Source organism: Chanos chanos, chromosome 12 (assembly GCF_902362185.1).
Source record: "Chanos chanos chromosome 12, fChaCha1.1, whole genome shotgun sequence".
In the NCBI taxonomy this organism is placed as follows: domain Eukaryota; kingdom Metazoa; phylum Chordata; class Actinopteri; order Gonorynchiformes; family Chanidae; genus Chanos; species Chanos chanos.
In genome coordinates this window covers 17517537-17543496 of record NC_044506.1, presented here as the reverse complement: position 1 = coordinate 17543496, position 25960 = coordinate 17517537, and the positions used below count along the sequence as shown (strand labels likewise).

The 25960-nt window shown below is 42.7% G+C and overlaps 2 protein-coding genes across 2 annotated transcripts in view; one reads left to right on the top strand and one right to left on the bottom strand.

Moving 5' to 3' along the window:
* Positions 1–15513, top strand: part of ext1c (exostoses (multiple) 1c) — a 30925-nt gene extending 15412 nt beyond the window's left edge. Inside the window, exons 2-11 of the mRNA XM_030789170.1 lie at positions 9246–9339; positions 11064–11171; positions 11465–11584; positions 11956–12088; positions 12835–12953; positions 13338–13433; positions 13593–13679; positions 14197–14357; positions 14724–14895; positions 15328–15513. Of these exons, the coding sequence (XP_030645030.1) occupies positions 9246–9339; positions 11064–11171; positions 11465–11584; positions 11956–12088; positions 12835–12953; positions 13338–13433; positions 13593–13679; positions 14197–14357; positions 14724–14895; positions 15328–15513 (1276 nt within the window). The remainder of the gene's footprint in view (positions 1–9245; positions 9340–11063; positions 11172–11464; positions 11585–11955; positions 12089–12834; positions 12954–13337; positions 13434–13592; positions 13680–14196; positions 14358–14723; positions 14896–15327) is intronic.
* A 1563-nt stretch (positions 15514–17076) lies between these two features.
* Positions 17077–19039, bottom strand: LOC115825678 (mediator of RNA polymerase II transcription subunit 30). Its single transcript, XM_030789467.1, has 4 exons — positions 18812–19039; positions 18320–18478; positions 17972–18061; positions 17077–17172 (listed from the first exon to the last, which is right to left on the bottom strand). The coding sequence occupies exons 1-4, from the start codon at positions 19037–19039 to the stop codon at positions 17077–17079; spliced, it is 573 nt and encodes a 190-aa protein (XP_030645327.1).
* Between the last annotated feature and the right edge of the window lie 6921 nt (positions 19040–25960).

The following is a 25960-nucleotide window of genomic DNA, read 5'->3' as shown; positions in this document are numbered from 1 at the left end:
ACAAATCTCATTTTCACCAGGGCTTTCTATTCGTTCTCCTCCTCTTTCTATTTTTCCCTCACTTCCATTAGTGGAGATGTTGGCAAAGCTATTTTTCTCTCCGTGAGCATATGGATAGTTCAGAAGGAAGGTAAAAGTGACAGAGCGAAGCAGCGACGGATCGGCAGAGTCACGAGGAAAAGGAGAAATGTGAGATGCAGCCAAGCTCTCAGACAAATAATGGTACCGAACTGCTTCCCAAATGAGGTAGCGAAGTTATGGACTGTGAAATAGTCGAAAGCATTTTAGTTAAAGAAATAGACTGTGCTAACTCTCGTGAACTGCCGTGGTAGCTAGAGAGCAATTGTGGCCAATAGCGCTAATAGCTACAGATAGAAAATAGATTTTCAGACCAGCTATCAGAATGAAGACAAAATATTCTGATCAATCAATCAGCACTTTTTTCAGTTTTTCACAAAAAAATGTCGATCGGTGTGGATGTGACCTTGGTACCGAATCCATACATATTGAATGTCAGTCTGTGTGGATGTGACCCTAGCACTGAATGTCAGCCTGTGTGGATGTGACCCTGGTACTGAATGTCAGTCTGTGTGGATGTGACCCTAGTACTGAATGTCAGTCTGTGTGGATGTGACCCTAGTACTGAATGTCAGTCTGTGTGGATGTGACCCTGGTACTGAATGTCAGTCTGTGTGGATGTGACCCTGGTACTGAATGTCAGTCTGTGTGGATGTGACCCTAGTACTGAATTTCAGTCTGTGTGGATGTGACCCTGGTACTGAATGTCAGTCTGTGTGGATGTGACCCTAGTACTGAATGTCAGTCTGTGTGGATGTGACCCTGGTACTGAAGATGGATGTAACCCTGGTAATGAAGGTGGAAACAGATGGACAGAACCAGAGGAGTCCAACATGTGGAGGTGTGTGTGTGTGTGTGTGTGTGTGCGCGCGCGAGAGAGGGGTACTGTGAATTGAATGGACTGGTGCTAAATATTTTAAACACAAACGGAGGAAAAGACTGGATCACTAAATAGAGTGAGACAGAGAGCGAGAGACAGAGTGAGAGAAAGAGAGAGAGAGAGAGATGTATTCACTCAGCCCCACCTGTTTCGAGGTGTTCCATTTGTTCTATTAGAGCAGCAGCCTAATAATGGCCCTTTATTTGTTTAATATCAAAGCACATTTGTTGGAGAGTGTTTGAACAAATGGAGTTCTTGACTTTCTGCCGCACGTGCTCTGAGGTGGGAGAGAGCAGTAATGACTGAAAATGTGTTTGTTTTGTGTTTCACTGCTGATGGGTTTGACGGGTGAGTGCTTTTTAATCGAGTTCAGCAGAAAGCTCACAGGGTGGCCGCCTTTAAAATGAGGCACAAAAGGTTGAGGAAGGGCTCTGTTTGATTCATGGGAGGAAAATCACACACACACACACACACACTGTCAAACAGCTCCATGACAACGCACGGTTCCATCACACAAACTCGCGTACGAATACACACATTCTTACGTCTACGTACACTCAGATACACACACACACACACACACACACATGTATATATACATATACATGTTACTCCACATGCCAACATGTCACATAAATGTGAACCTAATGTTACAAAAACACATTTCCATTTGTGGCATACATACACTTACACACTCGCAGACGCACACACACAAATACACACGCAATCTTTTTCTCTCTTCCACACGTACACACATGGTGCGGATTTGACCACAAAGTGTCTGTATGTGTGAGAGAAAAAAGGCAATCAGCTGTCATTGATGTGTAAATGTGCTATAAATAATTCATCACTGTTTCTCCAGAAAGATGGTTTCGACGCATGTTCTATCAAATCCCTTTTCTCCATTTTTTCATCCCTCTTTCTCCCTCCATCTCTCCCTCCCTGCTACATTCTATCACAACCATATAAACAGTCCCTCTTCCAGGTTCCTGGAGCTGTGAGACAGTGATGGACAGAGGAGATAGAGTTGTTAAGTCTAATTGTGAACGGAAGGATGGAGGGTGGACCCGTTTGTTTCGAGAGATAGCCCCACGCGTCCGTGTGAAACATGTTTGGAAAGATCTGGGGCTCACGCACCCCTGTGACCACCCGTCACAGGATTTCTGTGATTTTCCTGTGATGTTTTTTTTTTTCCCCTCATCTTTCTCCCTACATTAGTCATCCCTTCTCTCTCTCTCTCGCTGGTTATATGCGTCTTCATGCGGCTGTCTCAGATGCCCCCCCGGCCACCCCATACACAGTCTCTGACGGCCCTGTGCCTTTGTGCTTTTATCCTAATGAAGAAGACTGGCCGGATCTCTGCATGTGTTCCACCACTCTCACACAGCCATTTAATGATCTCAGCGTTCTGGTGTGAATGCTCCTCTATGATCATTCATCAGTCTATAAGGATCTATACATTCATGTATTTCGTCGTCGGGGGTGGGGGGGGGGGGGGGGGGGGTTATGAAGGTATGTAAAAGTGTAAAACTGGTTGGTCAATAAGGTTTTATCAGTTCAGATAAGAGAGCTTGGTTTCCTTATCCTCACTACACTGAAGCTCAGGAGAGAGAGAGAGAGAGAGAGAGAGAGAGATAGCAGGGCGAGGAGGACTGATATAGACAGAGAGCGGAGGGAGGAGAAAGAAAAGGAATGAGGTTTGAGCGGATATAAAAAGCGACGCATACACACACGCACACACACGCACACACACACACACACACATTGCAGTGTGCAGTAAATAACAGGGTGAAAGTGAACTATATATTGAAGTGTGTTACAGAAGGCGTCAGTACTGGGTCCAGGACAAATAGCAGAACAGAGCTGAATTTAGACATGTGGTTTCCTGTGTACCATGGCTTGAGGCAAGGCTCAGAGAACACAGAGACACTGGTGTATCTGCTATATACATTCCCTTTTAACATAGTAAACACAAACATCAACAACAACAATGATAATAATGATGATGATGATAATGATGGTAATAGCAATAACAACAATAATAGTAATAATAATAATGACCATGATGATGATGATGATGATGATGATAATGAGGATGATGGCTGGATTGTGATGGAATGGGATATTGATTGGGGCTTAATGAATCTGCATAAATTTTGCTGTTATCTTAGAGACATATTGTTCCCAAGATGTCAGACTGTGAGAGATCACTGCTATATGACTCATAAGTACATCTGAGCTCAAAGGTGTGTGGGGGGGTGTGTGTGTGTGTGTGTGTGTGTGTGTGAGAGAGAGAGAGAGAGAGAGAGAGAGAGAGAGAGAGGTAAGACAGCTGGTCCAGGAGCCAAAAAAGGGAAGGTAGACAGGGTAAAGAGTGAGACTAAGAAAATGGGTGAGAAAAGGGGGGAGAAGAGTGAGCAAAGGAAAAGAAAGTCAGTGTGTGTGTGTGTGACACAGAGAGGGAGAGAGAGAGAGAGAGAGAGAGAGAGAGAGAGCTATTTATCAGCCCATCTGCTGCAACTGTCAGGGTGTTCCCCCCAAAAAATCAAATAAAATAGAAACTCAGACACAATCAGATTAAACATCTGTGCTCACACACGCACACACACACACACACACACACAGTGTTGCTGTGGGAACAGAGATTAAACAGACAGAAAGAGAGGGAGGAGAGAAAAGTTGGGTGGAGAGGACAAAAAGAAGGATGGAAAGGGGGAAAGGGAAAGAGCGAGAGAGAGAGAGAGAGAGTGTGTTGGTGTATGTGTGTGTGCGCGCATATCTCACACAATACTGCTATAATAAGACATTTCTTTGCAATCAGTAAGATTTGGATCACTGTCTAGTACTGTGATTTTCAGATTTTCTTTCTGTCTTCGCTCTCTCTCTCTTCTTTGCCCCCCCCCCCCTCTTCCACCCACCCAAACCTAGGAAGTTTTGGCAGTTTAATGTCAGCGGGTCCAAGAGCTCTCACTTCTCCACAGTCTGAAACCCAAACAGTTCATTTATCTCTCTGTCTCTGTAGTCCCCTCTTTAGTCACTGATCTGGGTTCAGTGTGGGCCGTCGGCTCTTAATGCTTTGGATTAGTCTGAGAGCGGTTAGAGCTGATTTCAACCCTATTATAAGAGCCAGGCTAAAATCATAGCATTCTACTTATAGCTGTGCTGTAGTCAAGTTTGGCTGTATGTGGCAAGACACATTCAGACACACCCTCTGCTCTATGAATCTATTATAAGGGTGTGTGCATTATCAGGGTGTGTGTAGCTTTTGGTTTTTGCCATATAATCCAGTTGTAATGGCTTATGTCAAAAAAACAGCCCAACACAATTAAGGGCAATGAGAATATATTCGAAAGAAATGCCTGACAGTTGGTCATGTCGAAAACAAATCGTTTTGGGGTGATTTAAAACGTTCTTTGTGATAGTAATGAGTCACCCACACAAATGTTCTCTTTCCTCCGGAATTACAGGCGAAAGTTTTGAAAAGTAAGTGAGAAATAAGACCAACTGGAACAAAAATAAATGGATCTCTCCAGTCTGTCTGGCTCTCTGTCTCTTTCTCTTCCCTCTCTCTCTCTCTCTCTCTCACTCACTCACATTCTCTGTCACTCACTCACTCGCACTCTTTCTGTCTCTCACTCATTCAGTCTCTCTCAGTGAAATTCAATTCAGTTAACTTTTTATTGGCATGACTGTTAAAAATATCTCCAATGTCGTGGCAATATTTAAAAAATGCAACATTTAAAAATATTACTAAAATTACTTGTCATACATGCAGTAGCCAACACATAAAGTACACAACAATGACACTGAGAACAATTTTTTAACAATGTGGTAGTACACTCTCTCTCTCTCTCTCTCTCTCTCTCTCTCTCTCTCTCCCCCCCATCTCTCTATCTGCTGCTCTACCAAACTGGCTTGAAGACCGTGGGGTTGTTTTCTCATCGGGAAGAGGAGTTTAATCATCAGATCTTGTACTGAACGGCTCCTGCTCTTGCCTTGTGCTTTGATACATATGCAGCAGAGGCTGGGAGAGGATTAAATATCTAATCCTGGCAAATACTCGGACAGACTACAAAGAGCGGAGAGTGATTGACACATGAACTTTGCCCTCTCGAGACACAGATGAGAGCGCGGGACCGACGGCGCACTCGTGGTTGTCTGTCAAAAGGCGGATCAGAACCAGTCACCATATCTGTGTGTGTGAATAAGGGAGAGCTAGGACTCTGTCTAGACCAGACTTTAGTATCTTCCAGAAGGCTTACTGTACATGTAGAGAAAGGCAGGTAGAAAGGGAAAAAGAGAAGGGGGTGGTGGAGAGGTAGAGAGAGAGAGAGAGAGAGAGAGAGAGATGTTTGATCAACTCTATTGTTCTTGTGGAGATAGAGAGGAATCTCTCTCTCTCTCTCTCATACACACACACACACACACACACTCACAGATCACTGTCTCTGACGACAGCTGAGCAGCTAGAGAATGTGAAGTGGCACTATTTCACTCTGTGAGTAAGGGCGGCATGGACACACACACACACACACACACAGAACTCCCTGTCTCTTTATCACTTTGGCTTTAGACATACTGTTACACACAGTGCACTGACATCCATAAACAGTGTCACTGAGCCTCTGGGACGCTTGTGAGTTTCTCGTAGCACCTCAAGACAAACTGACAAACATTTTTACCTCTTTCAGAATACATTGTCCAATATGCTGAAACGTTTTCCAGCTCAACAAAGAAGTCATTTTCATTCCGCTTACACCAAACCACCGATTTCTGTCAGCATTTCCAGTGTTATCTGTCCAAACAAAGGTGCCTACAAACCTGTTTAGTGAGCACCATGCAGTTTTTTGTTACTGAACTGCAGGATAGTCGGCATAAGTTATAATGTATGCTGGCTGGAACCTCTTGTCTGTCACCATAGTGTTGGCTAGTTAGATTGTATTTTTCCTTAGACATGGACAACCTCCCTATTTTGTTTTAAATATTTAATAAGCACTTCCCCAGGAGATGTAAGAGATAGGAAACTCGTCTGTGTGTATTATGCTCGAGTCAATGCAGCCTGCACAGACACGCAAATGTATATGCATTCACACACCCATACATACATAGGTGTGTGCACACACAGGGAAAATATACTACTATTCTATGTAAACCCTCATATTCATTATAGAATGAGTCATGAGTTCACTTGTTCACCTTCTCTCGCTCACACCGACACACGCGCACACACACACACACACACACACACACACAGTATCAACATATCAACAGTGAATGCTACATTCATACACGAATAATCACTAAACACACCCTCTTCTATGTCTGCATTATCATTACCCTATCAACATGAATTATGCATTTACACAAAAGATTAATACAACATGTACGCCCACCCAACCCCCATGCCCCCCCCCCCCCCCCCCCCCCCGATTCTCACTCACACAGACACACACACACACCAACACACACAAAGCTTTGCATTTTACACAACCCTTCAGCCAGTACACACAAAACACATACAGTAGGTCTGGCCTTGGTATTGAATACACAAGAAACATTCATCATGTCCATTCACTGTCCTATAACCACATAGCTGTAGACTACACACACACCCACATGCTCACGCGGTTACACACATGCAGAGTGAAGTGTTACTCCAGCAGGTTTGGCTGTGGTCCACACTGAGCCTTGGAGAGCACAGGCAAGCTGTGTTTATTAGCAGTTGGAAACAAAACAGCATTAAATGTTTTATTTGCTACACTACTTCGAGGAAAATGGCCTCATTAACATAGTGGAGCAGACGCACCAGCAGCACAGGGGGGGGTGGGTGCTGGTGAGATGAATTAGGTCACCATACCCCTGAGTCCAGACTCACGGCGTCTGCTGTCTTAGAGCATCAGTGGACGGACACACGCGCGCACGCACGGACACACTGCTGTATCAGCTAAAACTCACAAACAGCTCTCAACATGCAGCAAATAGCGGTGTAGACCTCTGGCAAACAAAGCAACCACTCTCCAGTTTACTGACAAAGTGTAAACATGATAGTGAAAAAAGGGGGTGTGCAGAACGAGCGAGTAAACAAACAGGTCAGCACAGCAGACGTCCCTGTCGTACTTAACGTCGCCCCCCCCCCCTCCCCCCCCCTAATTTTCAAAGTCATTACAGGGGGGTCAGTGTCTCTGAGAGCAATGATTCATATTCAAAATTGTACGCGCTGCTCCAGCCACCACGCTGATAAAAGACCTCTGGTTTACATTCTGAAGAGAAATCTCAGACGCGGGATAATCGCAATTTTCTGTGCAACCCAATTAAATGATTACATACGGCGTCAACATTTTTCATAACCTCTCTCTTCCCAAATCTCCTTAACGATTTCCCTCAGCCAGTTCACAGTGAAGTTCTTTTCTCAACGTAGCTCTCTTTCTTTCTAATATTTAAAAGCCTGGTGCTCTTATAAACAAGTTGTGTCGATAAGACGCGGTACAGCTTGAATGTATTAAATGTGTGTAATTTCTGCTAAAGGTCACGACGCAGCACAGATAAATTACAACATAATAACGCAGGTATTTAATAGAACAGGACTCTGAAAAAAGCTGCGTTTAAAAGCGGGATGTGTAGTGTTTTTTCGAGGGGGAAGGTTGTGTGTGGATTCTCAGGCCGTTGAGAGAGTTGCGAAGAGGAAACGGGTCAGATGGTAGAGCCAAAGATGTTTACACTCGAGGCCTCTGGTAAATAAACATGATTTGAGCCTCAGAGGAGATAGAGGCGCTTGTGTTTGACAATATGTTTGGCCTCTTCTGTTGGAGTTTCTGCTCGAAAAAGAGCGGCACGGTGGACGTCGTTCAGCTGGGCTGGAAGGGAACATTGGACCCTTTCAGGAACCCAACGGTTCTACCCACGCAGTGCAACCCAGAGCCAAACTAAATGAAGGGTCCTACAGACTAAGCACAGGACTGAGGTTCCAACGAGAGTCAGCGAAAGAGTCACCGAGTATGAGAGAAATGTGAGAAAACACACACACACACACACACACACACACACACACACAAAACACTGGTTCTATTTTAGTCAGAAGACCACATAGCATGTGACAGAAAAAAGCCTATTGTTGTCACAGATGAGAATTTGTTTGTCGCAGCTTAAACAATGGTGAGTGAAAGTGTGACATCAAACCGTGTCGTGAACCTTCTGTTGGAAAAGAGGGTATTCTTGTTCAGGAACACATTGTTCCATTCCGGAGCCAGATGTACACACACTTGTAGATTTGTCCAAATGTCAATAAATCACATGCTTTTTTGATTTATTGCGTAAATACCAATGTTACCAATAGTGAAAAGGGGGATTGTGGGCTTGAAAGTTTTCCCTATGAGGAAATGGCAAGAACTTCTATTGTTCCTTGAAACAGAAGGGGCGGGGCTAATAACAAAAACACTTAACGCTCTCTCTTTACGCACTGTTGGACTATGGAGAATTAAGCGTGCAGCCCGTAGAGAGTCAATCTGGATCTGGGGGAGTACACCTATCTGTGAAATTTATGGATTTGTTTTATCCTAAGCTTCTGTTTAGTCTGCCTTTTCTAACCCAAGGAAAAACACGACTTCACACTTATATCGCTGTCATAATCCATTCTCGTTAGCAGAGCCGCATGATGAATCGAGACGCTCGTTTGGCTGTGGAACTCGGGGCCGGAATTCTCGGAGGGTTTTTTTTTTTTTTTTTTCCCCTCTCCCCTCTCCTTCGACTCTCAGCAGAGGCCTGGCCTACAGATGATGCTTGGCTTTTGTGGGAGTGAAAAAAGGGAATTTCAGGGTTTTGCTCAACCACCCGTGCAGCATCTCTGGCAGTCGACACTGACATGTCTTATTCGGACTAAACACAGATCTGAGATCAAACCCGTTATTCAGCGGACATCCTCCATTCTTCCTCACGACGCTGTGGGTCCTAGGCTCTTTTATCTGCCTCTTTTTCTCTCCGTTTTTTTTTTTTTTTACCACCTCTCTCTCAGTCTTCCAGTAATTATGAAATGGTGCCAATGGCACAAAAAAAGGTGCTGGGTCCAGTCTCTTGGTTTTGTTCTCAGAAATGGTAAACGGTTGCCAGGGACAACAGCTTGAGGGAGGGACGGTGGCCTGCTTGGCTCATAAAAAAAACCCAAAAAACACTTCCCAGTGAAGGTTTGCGGTTTTAGAGAAGCCGAATGTTAGTGAACAGAGATTAATGAAACTCGCTTCCCGGTGTTGAGAAATGCTTTTACTAACGCTCTGTTTCTCTCTTTCTTTCTCAGGTTTGACTATCAGGAACTTCTCCACAATTCCACCTTCTGTCTGGTTCCACGTGGCCGTCGGTTAGGCTCGTTCCGTTTCTTGGAGTCTTTGCAGGTATGGTGTTACTGCTGACCTCCCGACGAACCTCTTACCTTACTCCCGGTTCTTCAAACACACCCACAGAACTAGAATGTTCTTTCCTGACCTTAACCGGACAAGAACGTGTGGAAACCCGTGGAAGTGTTTTGGTCTTTTAAGTAAACGACAGACTAAATTTTGAGTGGAACAAAAACACACACTCTCACACGTATTTCTGGACCCCCTGGTTTGCGTATGTGTGCGTGTGTGTGTGCGTGTGTGTATTTGTGTGTATGAGAAAGGTCCGGATGCTCGTGTAGGTCTCCCTCAGCTCTGCCGATCTGTGCTGAATGGACAAATCCACAAAACGGTGGGGTTTGGCATCCAAACCACATTCGCTGTAACTCCACACTCCCTTGTTTTCTCTCTCTCTCTCCCTCTCTGTTTCTTCTTTCTCTTCTCATGAATCCACCCCACTGTCCCTCTTCCTTTTCCATTCAGACCTCGGCTCCCAGTTTTGTCAGCCTCTCTCTTTTCCTCTTTCATGCCAGCCCTGAGCCACAAGAGAACTGGCAACTAAAGGCACTGTGGAAACTTCCAGAACATCCTATGATCCCCCACCATCCAGACTCCACACTATTTCACTTTCTCAGCTCTCCATCCTCTCTCTCTTCTCTTTCTCTCACTCTCTCTCTCACTCCCTCTCTCCTCTCTTTCTCTCACTCGCTCTCACTCCCTCTCTCCTCTCTTTCTCTCACTCGCTCGGTCTGAAATTTTACAGAGAAAAACAGACATCCAGCCACCTCACAAACAAACATTGCGTGCATTGCCAGGGCTGGGGGAAAGCGCTATCTGTCAGCCTATCCCAGAAGCTCGTTTTTGGGAGCGAGGAGAAGACAAGCCCCAGGCTCTATGTGGGCTCCGCAGGCTGAAAAGCTGCTATCTGTCCACCCATGACTCCTCCAGAGCCAGCTTGGGACAGATGAAAGCATGGTTTTTATATCGCCAAAGGGCTCATGTTTGATCTCTGCCTGTGCTTAGGATACGTTCTCCTGTGATTTCATTAAAAAAAAATTCTCACTCTAGACCAGAAGGCAGAGGAAAAAAAAAAAAAAACAAAAAACAAAGGGGGAAAAAAAAAGGAATTTAAAAGAGAAAGTAGAGCAACATCAAAAAGCTAACAGTAAACAAGAGGGTACCTCGACATCAAACTCAACCTCAATAAATCATGAACCCTCACTCTTCTCCTCTGTCTCTCTTTTCAAAGATTCTGTGTGTGTGTGTGTGTGTGCGTGTGTGTAATATGTTTAATTAGCAGTCCAGGGGGTCTGCGCTGTTGGGAGGATAGATAGGATGCCATGACTCAGAATTTCTGAACCCCCCGTGGGGACCATTCCCTTATACCGCTCCCTCTCAGCTGCACTACACTCATCCTATTACGTACCCTAATGGGACTTTTGAAAATGAATTGCATCCTTTTTTTTTTTTTTTTTTACTATGGCAGTGGGGATTGTTTACGGCTGTTTCTCCATTTTTCTTGTGTACAATTAAAGCTTGTGTTTTCATGCAAATACGCGCACCCAAAGACACACACCCAAAGACGCACACACGCACACAAGCACACACATATACACACGGATAGCAGCTGTGGATGCTAAGGAGAGTAACTGATTTCTTCCTGCTCCTCTCTCTCTCTCTCTCTCTCTCTCTCTCCCTCCCTCCCTCCCTCCTCCTCCGTCTGGCTTGGGTGGGGTCCCCAGGCGGCCTGCATCCCGGTGCTGCTTAGTAACGGCTGGGAGCTACCTTTTTCTGAGGTGATCCAGTGGAACCAGGCAGTCATCGAGGGAGATGAGAGGCTGCTGCTACAGGTAACCTTGGCCACTCCCACCAAGAGGACTACATGTATGGCTTAGGTTCATGGGAGTTGCAGTCTCCCAGGAACCTGAGGGCTTTTTAAACCAGAGAAAGCTAAAGATTTGAACAACCGTCGTTTCTGTTGGTGTCGGAATGCTAAAGGGGCAGAAATTAGCATTTGATATTAACTGTAAATGGCTTATACCTATTTACAAGTTAACCTAATCAATGACTGTTTGTATTAACCCCCCCCCCATCTCTCTGTCTCTCTTTCTATCTCTCTCTCTCTCTCTCTCTCTCTCTCAAGGTACCGTCAACAGTGCGGGCAGTGGGCTTTGACCGGGTTCTTGCTCTGAGACAACGTACACAAATGCTTTGGGAGGCCTACTTCTCGTCTGTTGACAAGATTGTGCTCACCACACTGGAGGTGAGTATTACATGGCTTGTGTGAAATTTGTGAAGGGGCAAAGGGCTGTGGGAGGGGCCGACCCGCCTCTCTCTAGGGTAACCTAACAACGGCAGGACGGTAAACATCATTAGTCCCCCAGAGAGTCTAGCGCCTCTGACTTCATTACAAAACCAAACGCCAGAGTTTGAGCGTATTGTTGTGCTGTACTGCCCTCTTCTGGACAAAAGTGTGAATTACATGTACCATTGACCAGAAAAGTCAATCACTGTACATTACATATGAGGAGAATGAATATAATTGGTTAAAAAATTGTGATCAGTGTGACCCACCCAGTGTGTGTGTGTGTGTGTGTGTGCGCGTGTGTGCGCGTGTGTGCGTGTGTTTGGCAGATCATTAAGGACCGTGTGTACTCCCACATCTCCCGAAACAAGTTCATGTGGAACTCGCTTCCTGGTGGCCTGCTGATCCTGCCTGAGTACTCCACTCACCTGGCTCACTACCCCTTTTACTACCTGAATCTGGGTAAGTCCAAAACAGTGCATATAAACAACGACACCCTGCCTAAAGGGGAATCTATCAGACATTATCCTAAGCTCAGTGTCTCTACCATAGTCTCAGTTAGGACTGCCCATTACTGAAGCAGGGCAGCTGTATGTTTAAGTACAGAACAACTGATGGATGACTCTTAAAGTACATCTGTTATATTTATTAAATAAAAATAAATCACAAATCTGAAAGAACAACCGTCAGAATATGCATTGTACGACATTGCTTCAATCCTTATATTCCACCAAACAAGCAATGGCTTATTTTACTGTATAATGTCACTGAACAAGACCGTACATCAGTGATATAAAAAATAAAGAGGCACAAAACCACACTAGCTTGAGAAAAACTATCATGCACCATTAGGGATCGGATTTGACAATGAATAGCCCTGTGTGACAATGAGGCATTTTCAATCTCATCTCAAAAGGAAATATTCAAACTCTGCTGCCTTGTTTTCTCATCAAAGTTAATTGTTGTAATCCTACACTGATATCTACTAATTGAAAGGCAAATTGAAATAATCACAAAAAAAGTAAATCCCATTCATGCGACACATGGTGAGTAGCAGTGAGTGTCTGCCAAGGAAGATGGATGAGTCAGAATATTACACTCAGTTGAATTTTTGAGGAGATAACAGGGAAATATTACCGATGTCAGACGCGTCCTTTTTTTTTTTCCCCCCAGAGTGTTGTTCTCTCATTCTCTTCTTCTCCGCACAGGAATCAGCCCCGGGCAGGAGTTTACCGCTGTCATTCACGCCACGTCCCCACTGGTCTCCCAGTCCCAGCCAATCATGAAGCTCCTCCAGGTGGTGTCCAAATCGAAGTACTGCTCCCAGGTACGTTTTAGCCAATCAATGGCCTGACAGCTCTTCATATAACAGGAAGTAATAATAACAACAACAATACTACTACTACTAATATTAAGAAGAGGAAGAAGAAGAAGGAGAAGAAGAAGAGGGCTGTGTCCCCCTCAGTGTTCTCTTGACCACATGATAACCTATTTATATCAGTATATAAAAGTTCATTCATTTTAATCACGTAATCTGGTTTCTAAAAAGCAGTCTGTAAAACAAATAGATTTTATTATGACTACCAGTATTAACATGGTCTCTGTGCCTGCAGAGATGATACCTTTTGCATCGTTTTTTTGGCGTAACCTGTGTGAGAGCGCGTGTATGTGTGCGTTAAGTGACGACACTGTCGCTCTGCTGCCTGTTCAGATAATCATCGTGTGGAACAGCGAGAAGCCGCCCCCTCCACGCAGCAAATGGCCTCCGATGCCAGTCCCCCTCACGGTCACAGACGGCAGAAGAAAAGTGAGTGTGTGTGTGTGTGTGTGTGTGTGTGTGTGTCTGTTGTCCCGGTCCCCGTCGTAGCCAAACGGCGCCTGTGCACATGCTGACTGACATCGTCATTGTTTTTCTCGGTCTCTCTCGCATTAGCGTTTATATTTTTTCTTTCCGTCTCCTTCACAGACGAGCAGTCGTTTCCTACCCCACGTCGCCATCGAGACCGAGGCAGTGCTAAGTCTGGAGGAGGACACGGTGCTCCTCACCAACGAGGTTCGATTTGTTTCACCGTAAAAAAAAAACCCTCAAACGTTTCTTTTAAAGCACTGAAGTTTTACAACTCTTCTCCTGGGAACCAGCCCTCACACTTAAACAGACATATCTCACCATTTGACGCTTTTTTTCTTTTTTTTTGCTTTTAACTTTAATCAAAGCATCTGTTGAGAAGTCACATCAAAAGACACAATCATGCATCCAAGACCATTTCTTGGTGAGGTATAGATAAGAGATATCAAACGGAGTAGGTGGAGAGCTTCTCCATGTTAGGCACAGATAATTCACTAATTACATGAGCCATGGTGACTAGATTAAAGCAATATTATTATTAATAATAATAATAATAATAAAAAGCTTTGATTAAAGATCCATCTGAGACTGCATTTAGCACTCAAATTAGATCTGTTAGAAAGAATATGAATCATCTTCAAATATCTCTAATGTAATTACTGCTATGCCTAATGATCCTAGCATAAATCTCATTTGATTTCCACTGATGCTCCACGCGCTGCAGGTCAACTTTGCCTTTAACGTGTGGCGGAGTTTCCCAGAGAGGATTGTGGGATATCCTCCCAGAAGTCATTTCTGGGACCCTGTCAAGAAAGTGTGGGGCTACACTTCCAAATGGACCAATGAGTACTCCATCGTTCTGACCGGAGCAGCCTTCTACCACAGGTAAAGTAGTTGGTGTTACTTCACTATGCTCAAATTCACTATGCTGAATGGGAAGAGATAACACTAAAATGGCAAAACAGAAGTGAAAACACTGAAAAAGGAAACAAAAGAAACATGGAAATGTAATGAAAGATAATGTTATAGTGTGGAGTATGTACATTAACAGCAAAAAATTGATTTATTAAAAAATAAAAAATAAACTAGGTTTTCGTGCTTGTCAATGCTTTCCTGGATGGAAAGGCCTGGTCAAAGACCACGCACTATGTCTTTTAGTTTAAATTTTAGAGTAATTATGTGAATTTGGATAGACCGCTCTTTCACTGATCCTTTTTTTTTTTTTTTTTTTACTTTCTATCACTCTCTCAGGTATTATCACCATCTGTTCTCTCAGTACCTGCCTTCCTCTTTACGAACAATGGTAGATCGGATGTCTAACTGTGAAGACATCCTGATGAACTTTCTGGTGTCTTCCGCAACTCACCTGCCTCCCATCAAAGTGGCCCAGAGGAAACAATACAAAGATGTGCCTGTTCCACAGGTTAGCCCTGACACCCCCCCCCCCCCAGCATGCCACGGCTATGTCATTAGCGTTAACCTTGACCGAGGTCAAAACACGCGTACTTAGACTACCAGTGTAATCACTTTAGTGGGCCTTAACTTATTAAAAATGCACTGAATCAATAGGTTTTGGCAAACCTTGGCTGGTCGGTAACTGAGTCATTCTTCTCTCAAGGTCTGTTTCCTTTTAAGTCTGTTTTACCTCATCATTTGAATGGCGTAGATGGAACAGGATATGATATAGACAGACATAGATAAAGCCTAGGTCGCATGTTTTTCATATGGGTATGAAGCGTGTAATATTTTCAAATGTGAGGTCTAGACAGTCTGAATGCAAATTGAATTTGAACATATGACGGTCTGATCCAGGGTAATGCCTGTCTCTTCACTGGCTCCCGTCTTTCTGTTCTAGAGCACGAAGACAGCACCGTGGGCAAACCCCGAGCACTTTTCACAGAGGCAGGAGTGCGTGAACGCCTTTGCCAGCTGGTTCGGATACATGCCCCTGGTACATTCGCAGTTCCGCCTGGACCCGGTGCTTTTCAAGGACCACGTGTCAGTCCTGCGCAAGAGGTACAAAGACCTGGAACGCGCCTGAGACAGACAGGCAGTCTGGACGGACGGGTAGACGGGCCACAGAGAGAGCGAGAGAGAGACACAGACGCTGCTAGAGGTGGCCTTAAGGCCCGCCCACAGGAAGGGAAGTCTGAGGGCTTGAACTACTAGCCTTGGGTGGAACCCGCCCAGAGAGTGCCTGTGAAGGCCAGTGATTGGTTAAAAAAAAAAAAAAAAAAATGGAGAAAGAGGTCACACCATCACTCCCAGTGACTTGTTCTCTGGTTTTGATGGGACAGTCCAGAGCATTTGTCTCACAAAATTGTGTGTGAGCATTTTGGCAGAGTCGTCAGTCATTTTACCCGTTGTTGCGTCTGAGGGTGGCGTTTCAAAACGGTGCCACAGGCCCACAGATGAAACTGTCCGTGAGAAGTCGCAAAGCGACCGGCTCATTTCACGTGAAGCTGTAACTAAATGGCCAATAAAAAAGTTTCCTAAACTGCTGCCATTCTACACATTCATTCCAAAACCAAAGGACTTTCTACAGTCGAAAATCTAAACATATTCTCAAATATTTTTAGAAAACAGGGGCAGAAAAAAAGAAAACAGGGACAGGGAAAAGAAATACTTATTTTTATTGAGTAGAAAATGACTGTAATGGTGGATTTAGTTTAGACTATTCGAAATGACTTTTTAAATTTTGTAGGGAAGTTCAGCCACCACAGAGGTAAGAGGATCTATAAAGAAGACCGGATTGAAAAGGCATTTAAATGACTGCTCCTGTCTCAATACTTACACATTACCTTTTCAACTACAGTTTTAAAAGAACTGAGTGTGTTCCAACCCCAATACATAACAAGCAGAATGTGAATGTCTTTAAAAAAAAAAAAAAAAAGAAAAGAAAAAAAAGTCGACATAGTTTCAGTCATCCAAATAAGATTAGCGGCCAGAAGAACAGAGTCAGAAGAAAGGAAAGTGAATAATGAAAAATATTGGGACTGGACCAGTCAACCCAAAAAAACAGTAAACACAATGTTTTATACCAGGTCACATACAGACCAGAGATAAGAAGACCTGCCTAAGTTCTTCACACACACATACACACACACACAAACACCAAACACTCCACCTGAGAATATAGCTGCCTATGTGCTATTGCTCAAAAACATGATCACACAGAAACAGATGCTAACGTGGTCAACCGATATCATTAAATACAGCCGAATTCCTAATATTTCCCATCAATACTGACCCCTGATCAGTGCTTGTAACTTGGTATAGAAATCAAGTCAATAAATCCCTGATTGTTCTACTGACTCTAGATCAGAGTATCACAGATTACTTTATCACAGCTGGGACACTGACTGAGGAGAGATGATCACCTGAGGCTTTATTATTATGATATTAATAACTCAAAACAAAAACTAAAAAACACTGGTCGAAGCTAGATGTTCTCTCTTGTCAGTAGCTGCCAGTTGGAGCACCACAATAGGGAAAAACAAAACAAAACAAAACAAAACAAAAAAAACCTTTGGGTTTACACTGGAGTTCATTCTGTTTGGTGGAGTTATGGATGATGAAAAGAAGAGGGGGCAGAAGGTTCCGGTTACTTCCGAAGGGTCAGCATGGCATTGACGTCCCATAAGAGATTCCTCATCTGGTCCATCAAAACTTTCATCTCCTGGTTTTTCTGCCTCACTTTCTGTAGAGATCACATAACACCAATCCTCCAATCAGATCATAGAAACACTTGTCACTTGTAAATGGATCACAGAAATCAAGCTTAACATTTTTTTTTGTGTAAGATTTTTTTGTTTGTTTGTTTTAAATTTGAACTTAGTTTGTACAACTATATGCAGATAAATAGCAGAAAGAACACACAGATTGTAACTTTTTCATCATTTTTTTCCAGCTAACTTGCATCTAGAGCTAATGTTTTCTAATATCTCTTCCATACAGTTAACATTACTTTCATGTTCTTTTTTTTATTCTTGAAATCACTTTTTTTCTAAACGTGGAATCATCCATTCCCGGTACTACTGCCAGTGCTATCATGGTACAACTACTGTGCCAGGTCAGGAAGGTGACGTTTAGTACAGACATCTTCAGAGTCAGGCCCTGGTTCTTAGCACCTGTGCAGTTTACAGGCATCTCCATGGGAACACAGAAGGGTGTGGTGGCCTCTGCTATTTCCCCTACATTTACCCCCTAGTTTACGGGCGCCCAAATGACTCTAGCATTTTCTAAAGCATGATTACTGGGTTCTTGCCCTATTTAGCCAACTCTCCAAGAAAAGGGCCAGTTATGTTCTCTGCCAAGCCTGACCCAGGCAACACGATCAGTTCACCATCTCCAGGTTTGCGAAGTTTTCATCTCTGGACACGATGTAATTTACTGCTGTACCACTACAAAGCCATTTCCTTTTTATTCTTTTCATTTAAAGTTCCACTTGTTGCCTGAAACTTTCCACATACTGGAGACAGAGTCATTTGACACATTACCTCCAGCACCTCCTGTCTCTCCTCAATCACTGCTGGACTGCACGGCTCCACAGGCACAGGAGTCATCTCCTCTCCAACATAAGGAATAAGCTAGGGAGGAGAAACAAACAAACAAACAAACACACACGACTGTTTTTTTATGTTTGGGTGGAAAAAAGCAATTCCAGACATGCAACTGTAAAATTCAGTAGAACTGAAACTCAAATCTTACTCCCTCAGAACTCTGTTCGTAAGATGTAAATGAAAGGACCCAGTGAATGTGAGCGGAACAAGGTAAGTCGTTCAAATTTGTAAGTAATAACAGGGTAGACACAGGTCTGGTGGAAAGTCACATAAAGCAATATTCACCTCTGTGGGCCCTGGCTGAAGGTCAGAGGTCATCTCCACACACCGTTCGTACAGGAGCCGAAGTTTGCGGAAGAGCAGGGCGAGCTGGCGTAAGTGCTCCTGCAGTTTTCCAAAGCGGTCTTGGTACACAGCCTGGCTCTGGGTCACTCCGTTAGGCAGCTAGAGAACACCCCCAGAGTCATACAACTGTTAGAGAAACACACCCTATGGATTCCCAGACTCAGAGTACACTTAACGCAATTTTGGAGGCAATAACAAAAAGTTCAGTCGTTCATTTTAGCTTGGAATTCCTCTTTTGTATTGAGGAGAGCCACTGTCAGGCAACTGTAAGTTTTCCAGACAGTGAGTGTTCCCCTCAACATACAACTTAACGTCTGCTGTCATAACTTTAAAGAGCTAAAGAAATAAAAGCATTCAAGTTATCTAAATGATCTAAACTGGTGCAATCAACAGTAGTACAACCATAATGTTATGAAGAGGTGAAGAATGTACCGGAGTGGCGCGTGTAATCTGGAATATCTCCATGGTGCGCTGAACGATGTCTTGTACCGTCTCTTGCCCGATGCGACATAGATAGACGGGTGAGAACTCACGCAAAGCGCCCTGTGGGGGCATCTGGGACTGTGGGGGTACCGAGCCGGGAGGCAAGTGAGTCTGCTGCTGTGAGGGCATTCCAGCCATTCCCTGACCAGACCCTTTCTGGGGCAGGGGGGCGGACATCTGCAAAGAGTTCGGAGGACGTTACGTCGTCAATAGGCATAGCCGATGGATTCACAACTCCCTGGACAGACGGGGCTTAATATAACGGACTCTTTTAACTTGTAGTATGGTGTTTAATCATTAGGTAAAGAATGCAATGTTCTTTCAGGCTCTGTGCAAGACGCAAATTTCTCTATAGTTGAACTTAAAATCAGTTGGATCAGGCAAATCACACTTAAAGTGTCAGGTGGAGAATAGCGTTTGGCTATAAAATATAACCAGTTGCGTACATCTGACGGAACACAGTAACTACGCTAGCTAGTCATAAAAAATGTAGGTTTATCTGGTATTCTGTCAATCTGTCAAATGGTTGTATCTGGAAGAAAGCAGAAAAAATGTCATTCTTCTCAAATAGGCTTAAGAACCGAGTGAGGTTGCTAAACAAAGAATTAGCCTAGTACAAACATAAAATGAATGAATAAAATCAGTCATGAAGTCTGGGACGAAACGATGGCTCTACTGTGAAAGTCAATGCGGCAGCTTATTATAGCAACGAACCGCTGGTTTACTTACTGTGCTTGAGTAATAGTGATCCGATTATGTAGGTGTTCTTTGACTCAAAAGTTTTTACTGTATAGAATTAGTTACTTAAATAAATGAGACCAGCATGGACAGTACTTTCTCTTTCAAACAAAGCAGCAACAACAGTAGTTCACTGCGTCATTTCCTGCTTCCTGTTCCGCAAGGGGCAGAGTGTTATATATCAATTTCCCAGTAGGGGGGGTTACCAGTCCAATCCCTCTATCAAAAAGAAGGGATGGAAATACGGAGCAGTGCAGGTGAGTCAAACACCACTCTCTGAAGAGGAATGGTTTTCACGATGGTTTTCACTTCCACATATAATATAATAAATTGTCCCAGAGCGGTCTGATATGCGTGAAGAAGCTATAGACCTCGCAACACAGATTTGTTACCAGATCTCAACCGAAATTAACACTTTTGGTGGCCCAGTACCATTTTAAGACATTTTATGGTAGTGTTTCCCGAATTTTGATAGACACCCCTCCCTACACCCTAAAAATACATATCTGCAAGTAAAGTCGTGGGGAAAGGGCAGAGTCAGCAGTATTCTGAGCTGTGAGGGGAAAAAAATAAAGTCTTATAGTCAAATGACTCGTCCTTCCTCCAGCTCTCAGAAGCAGGCAACCAAAGGGACCAAAAGTCACCTACAGGCTTCAGTATCTGTTTCCCCCCCTTCAAAGGTTCTGGTAACTTTGTTAATGTGCAGCCCATGTTAATATCACAGTTTATGTCGACTCAAAGCTTAAGCGGTCACGGTAAGAGGACAAGCTTAATCCTAGGATGAGGCTTTTTCTCCCACTGGGGGTAGTCACTGACCCCATAAAAGAAAGACCCCATCCACTTAACACGTACGGTCACTGAATGAAGCATCACTAAGCTGAGCAATCTTCATGTCCAAAGCTCCTGCAAAACATGGCCCATCAATCACTCCTCTTACAAAATTATTAGGATCTGTCGCTCCCGCCTTGGACTGAAACCTCGGCTGCCCCAGCTTTTGTCTACAAGAGCCTAAGCACGAGGTCATTAAGTGTTTTAACTTTTACGTATTATGTAAAACCTAACCGAACACTATCAAATCTCTGACTTAGATATCTGAGAGAAACGATTTTGTGCATGTAGATGTGGGGATATTGTACATTGAAGTGTTAGGGGAGAAAACTGAAAGAAAGAAAGAAAGAAAGAAAGAAAGAAAGAAAGAAAGAAAGAAAGAAAGAAAGACGGGATGCAAATACAGGATTATACTCCTGCTTTTCTATCTTGATCGGCGTGAAAAGAGAACTCAGATGTTCCACTCATGTTCCTTCATTATCCATGCAAATATGACCTTCAGGCAGATGTGTTTGCATTTAAACCTGTTCCGCCCACACTGTCCACTACATCCTCCTGCACAGAACCCAGCCCTCCCCACAAATTACATAAAAGCAAATACAGCCACCAGTCTTTGTCACAGTACTACCTCATCTGTAAATATTATATATTTTTCATTTTTTTCCTATTTGTCGTAGTGTGTGTGTGTGTGTGTGTGTGTGTGTGTGTGTGTGTGTCTGCCTGTTTGTCTGTGTGTGTGTGTGTGTGTATGTGTGTGTGTGTGTGAGTGTTTTCTTTCACTGGATTTTGGCAGACAAAAGTAGATTCATCGAAATATTCTTGTCTCTCAGACACCCTGGCAACCAAGGCAACCAAATATTCAGTTATTACCCCAGACATCCATACGTCACTATGTACAGGCAAAATAGTTTCTGTGGGTCAAATGAGAAACAGCCCTTTCTTACTGAGGTAATGAGTTAGCTCTACTGGTGAGGTGACCGAGGGAGAGGCAAAATGTTAGTTAAAGATAAAACAAATGTTCCAAAAAGTCAGAGCGTTGGCTGAAAAAAACGAAAACAAAACAAAAAAAACTAAATCAGAAGAGAACAGTAACAGAGATGGTTTTGAAAACCCTACAACTCAACGGGCAGGATGTCATAATAGTCTCATAAAATCACTCAGTAAGAGAGCAGTAGCTGTACTGACTGCCTTACTGCACATTAGCCAAAGGCTTATTGTCTGGCTACAGAGATGGCCTATGCTGGACCAGGAAAAACGTGCTGTAATGATAAGATGGATGATAAAGACCAATTTGTCCCTGCATTTCCTTGTATGTGTCACTCATATCCTTAAGGAGATTTCCAGAAACTCACATGAGAGATGATTCATTGCTGGGCAAATATTTAATTTTCGGTTCATGAATATCATTGTCACATGCGGTTTTCTTGGTCTGTCATAGGCATCAGGTGAGGAGACTAATAACATTTGAGAGAGGTAGAGAGAGAGAAAGAGAGAGAGAGAGAGAGAGAGAGAGATACCTGTTAGAACTCAAGTTCAGTCATATTAGTCGGAGTCCTGCTAACCTGTCGATCACTCATTGGTGAACAGAGCTAGTCATATGACTGCTCTGGAAACGCCGGTGTCAGGTGGGGATGGTTTTAAAAACATTGGGTTTGTTGGAGAAAAGAGAGGGATATGAAATTTCTTGTGCTGAAAGTTAAATAAAGAATTCATTTGCTTATTGTTTTTGCACAACAAGGTCTATCTTTTGATTTCTGTGAAGAATCTCAATTGTCTTAAACCTTGCTGGTGCCTGACAAGAACAGAACATATTTTTTTTTAAAAATCTGAATTGTCCCTCAGTGAATTTACTCTACTTTTTACTCTACAGAGAATACACTCTAGAAAGAAGGAGAATACACTCTAGAGAGAGGGAGAACTTACTCTAGAGAGAGGGAGAATTTACTCTAGAGAGAAGGAATTCAGATTTTTTAGAAGTTCTATCACACGTTTCAACATTTATATAAGGCTTTTCTTCTGCTTCCAAATACAATCTACACAACAGTTTTTAGCGGGAAACAATTTTATTGGGCAAGTTAAGAATATATATGACCATGGCATAAGTCTACATTGTTCATTAATAACTGGGTGGAGGTGATTGTAGCCGCAGTGTGTTGAACGGTGTAGGTCTCTGTCAACACAGTTCCATGAATCAATATTTGGTTATTTTCTTTCTAAAGGTGTGGAGAGAGCTGTCAGGTAGTCATTTTTGGATGAATCTCAAGCTAGTAATTTTCCACTGTTTTAAGTTCTGACTTGACTATAATATTGACATGTTTTATCTTTTGCCATTGGCCCATTAATATGGTGAAACGTGAACGGGGTTGAACTTTGGTCTTACCTCAGAATTCTTGAAGTGTGCTTCACCTTTTATTTGTTCAACTCACTTCCCAGTAACCTATCCCTCCTTATCAGGAACCCTGTATCCCCCACTATGGTTGACACTGTGGAGGGAGGTGTTACTTTCCTTGGCTGTCTTTCAGTCTGACATAGTGTTTTGCATTCAGGATATATTTAGCCTTTTATCATGGTCTGAGCACAAAATGTTTTAAAACCTTGCCGCACAATCTGCTGTTGAGTGTTGTTATTTTGTTTTTGTTTATAATTCAAATGATGCACTCCAGGGAAGAAAATATGATTAGAAATAAGAGAACTATGATATTTAAGAAAAAATTACCAGGAAAAAAAAAAATCCCCCCCAGTGGGAAGAGAAATTTTAACATGCTTAAGACTTGTATTACATAATAGTGCTTGTTTTGCAGTACAGTTTCCCATATTCAGGAATTTCTTCCTGCATAAGTCAAGGAGTTCAAAGATAGGCCTTTCTAGATGACATGATCATTCATTTAACATTCAATATACTTAACTCATTAATATATAATTTTGAGCAGATTATTTGAGGTGAACTGTTTTGAATATCTCTGAATGGCTGGTGCCTTGCTGTCTTGGATCACTGATGTACTTCCCTACCATCAAAATCTTAAAATATAAAAACAAACCCACCTTCAAAAACCTGTTACGCGAATGATATGATATCGATTTAATCAATAATGATTTTGAACAAACTATATATATATATATATATATATATATATATATATAATATATATATATATATAGTTTGTTCAAATATACACCACACACACACACACACACACACGCACCACAACATGTGTGTGTGTGTGTGTGTGTGTGTGTGTATGTTTGTATATACACTGAGAGGGAGAGAGTGTGTGTTTGCGTTTCATTTTGCAGATACTAGGAAGGAATGGCTAGGTACATAAAAAGCAAAGACTGCTGATATCTCCGGGTTTATGACAAATAAAGGCGGAAATCTTGATTGGACTGCGAAGCTTTCCGGGTACAGTGCCATAAATACTGGATTTGGCAAGTACAGCCTTTGATTCTCAGTTCAATAACTTTGACTCTGATGTCCTTCACTTATCTGAACTCTGTTAGGCTACACACCAGGTCCTGTGACCGCCATTAACTATCACCACTGGTATTTCCTCAAAGATATAATAGAGAGAGAGAGAGAGAGAGAGAGAGAGAGAGAGAGAGCTGTTAGAACAGAAAGAGAAAGAAAGAAAGAAAGAAAGAAAGAAAGAAAGAAAGAAAGAAAGAAAGAAAGAAAGAAAGAAAGAAAGAAAGAAAGCGAGCGTGAAGGAATGTTTTTTACGGACTGTTAAATGCCAATAACCCGATTAATCATAAATACAATCTTACACAGTGTTTCATGTTTGTCGGAGAAAACGTAATTCTACATATTGTTGTTCCAGGGTCAATCTCATTGAAAGTGCCATAAAACAACTGAGGCAATGTAGCCACTTACACGACAAATAAATACATCTACTATTATGCAAGAGACTTCAGTGAAAGACTGCAGATCAAACAGAGCCCATTCTCTTTCCTCATTACACAACATTATCGAACAAGTAGCTCTTCCTCATGCTCTTTACATAGATGATGGGACAGTTTTGTTCAGATAGCAAGTGACAAGACAGTGTATCAAAGGTGTGTGCTGCCTGTAGGAGAATTAACACGATAGCGGACTATGTTCAATGAATCTCTGCCATATTCAAGAGAAGTCTGTCGTTACCATGCAGTGTTTGGAACTTGCTGTCTTTCTCATGAGCAATGGAATAATAAACCAGTCATGTTGATACTAAATTTGTTTTTTTTACAGCTTTGTATAACGTCTAGCCTCGGCCTAAAGGAATGTTATTCATTCACATAAAGTATAGTGACCATAAAGAGACTGACCATTTATACACAAGGAGGCGTGCCAAACAAAACAATTTTATTTGATTTCCTGACTTTCACAAATTCAGTGTGAAACTTTCACTGAGCATTTACCCCATCAATAAGACTCAAGGAGACACTAGAACATCACATTTCTGTATTCTGCAGGTTCTACCCACTTAGCCTGGCCCAGAATCACAGCAACTCCTCTGTACATATAATCAAAGAATAACTGTGAGACATTGCCAAGGGCATTACAAAGACATTACAAATTATACATTTACACATAAACACATTTTTTCCCCCAAATGTGTTTATTCAGTGTTAATATTCTTTGTTCCCCAATTTATTACAAAACAGCTCATTAAACTTCAGTCGTATCCATCCTGGATAGGTAATTTTTAATAAATGCTGAGTGTTCCCTTTATGCCCACAGGGACATTATGACCTTGTCCTCCATATGCATAGTTAATTGGGAATACTGTCCCTCTAGGATTGGCGTGTATGGTAATTACATCTTGCGTAGGGCTCAATAATAGTGACCAGCGTTTGGGAAGGCCAATATAAAAAGCCAAGGTGGGACTGGGAACAGCCAAAAAAAGCGAGGGAGACAGAGGGAGAGAGAGAGGGAGAGAGAGAGAGAGAGAGAGAGAGAGAGTGTGTGTGTCCTGGTAGACATCAATGGTCGATTTGGAACAATGAGATTGTCACTAACTCTCCCCGGATGGCTGCTGCTATTCCTGCTCACAGCCCAGGTAAGCAGTATTTGACTAAATGGATTGAATAACTTGAGAGGTTACGCACTGTGTGAAGTTCAGCTCAGGCCAGGTGGGCCTTAGAAATGTAGAGCAGTGGTACATCCATTTACATCAATGACTGGGTGAGTTGACCTCTAAATATATGCTTTTATTGAGCCAGTGTTATGATTGTTTGTGCAATGAATCAATTCACTAAACAAACACAGACTATGAAGGTTATTTGTATAAAAAATACATTTTCATCATAAAATATAGGCTGTAAAATGTAGAATATGTGTTGTGAAATCATAAAATGTCAGCCTTGTTTGTTTTAAAGGGTAGGCTAATCATTTAGAAGTGGTAATTGTCTGTTCAAAGTTCTTGGGGTAAGAAAACAATTTTATCTTGCTTAATGATATTGAGTGTAAGTGACAAATGCAGGGGATTTTCTTGCTCAGAGGAGTGAATACTGCTGACTGGTTTGAATGCTGTAATCCAGGCATTTACTATTACC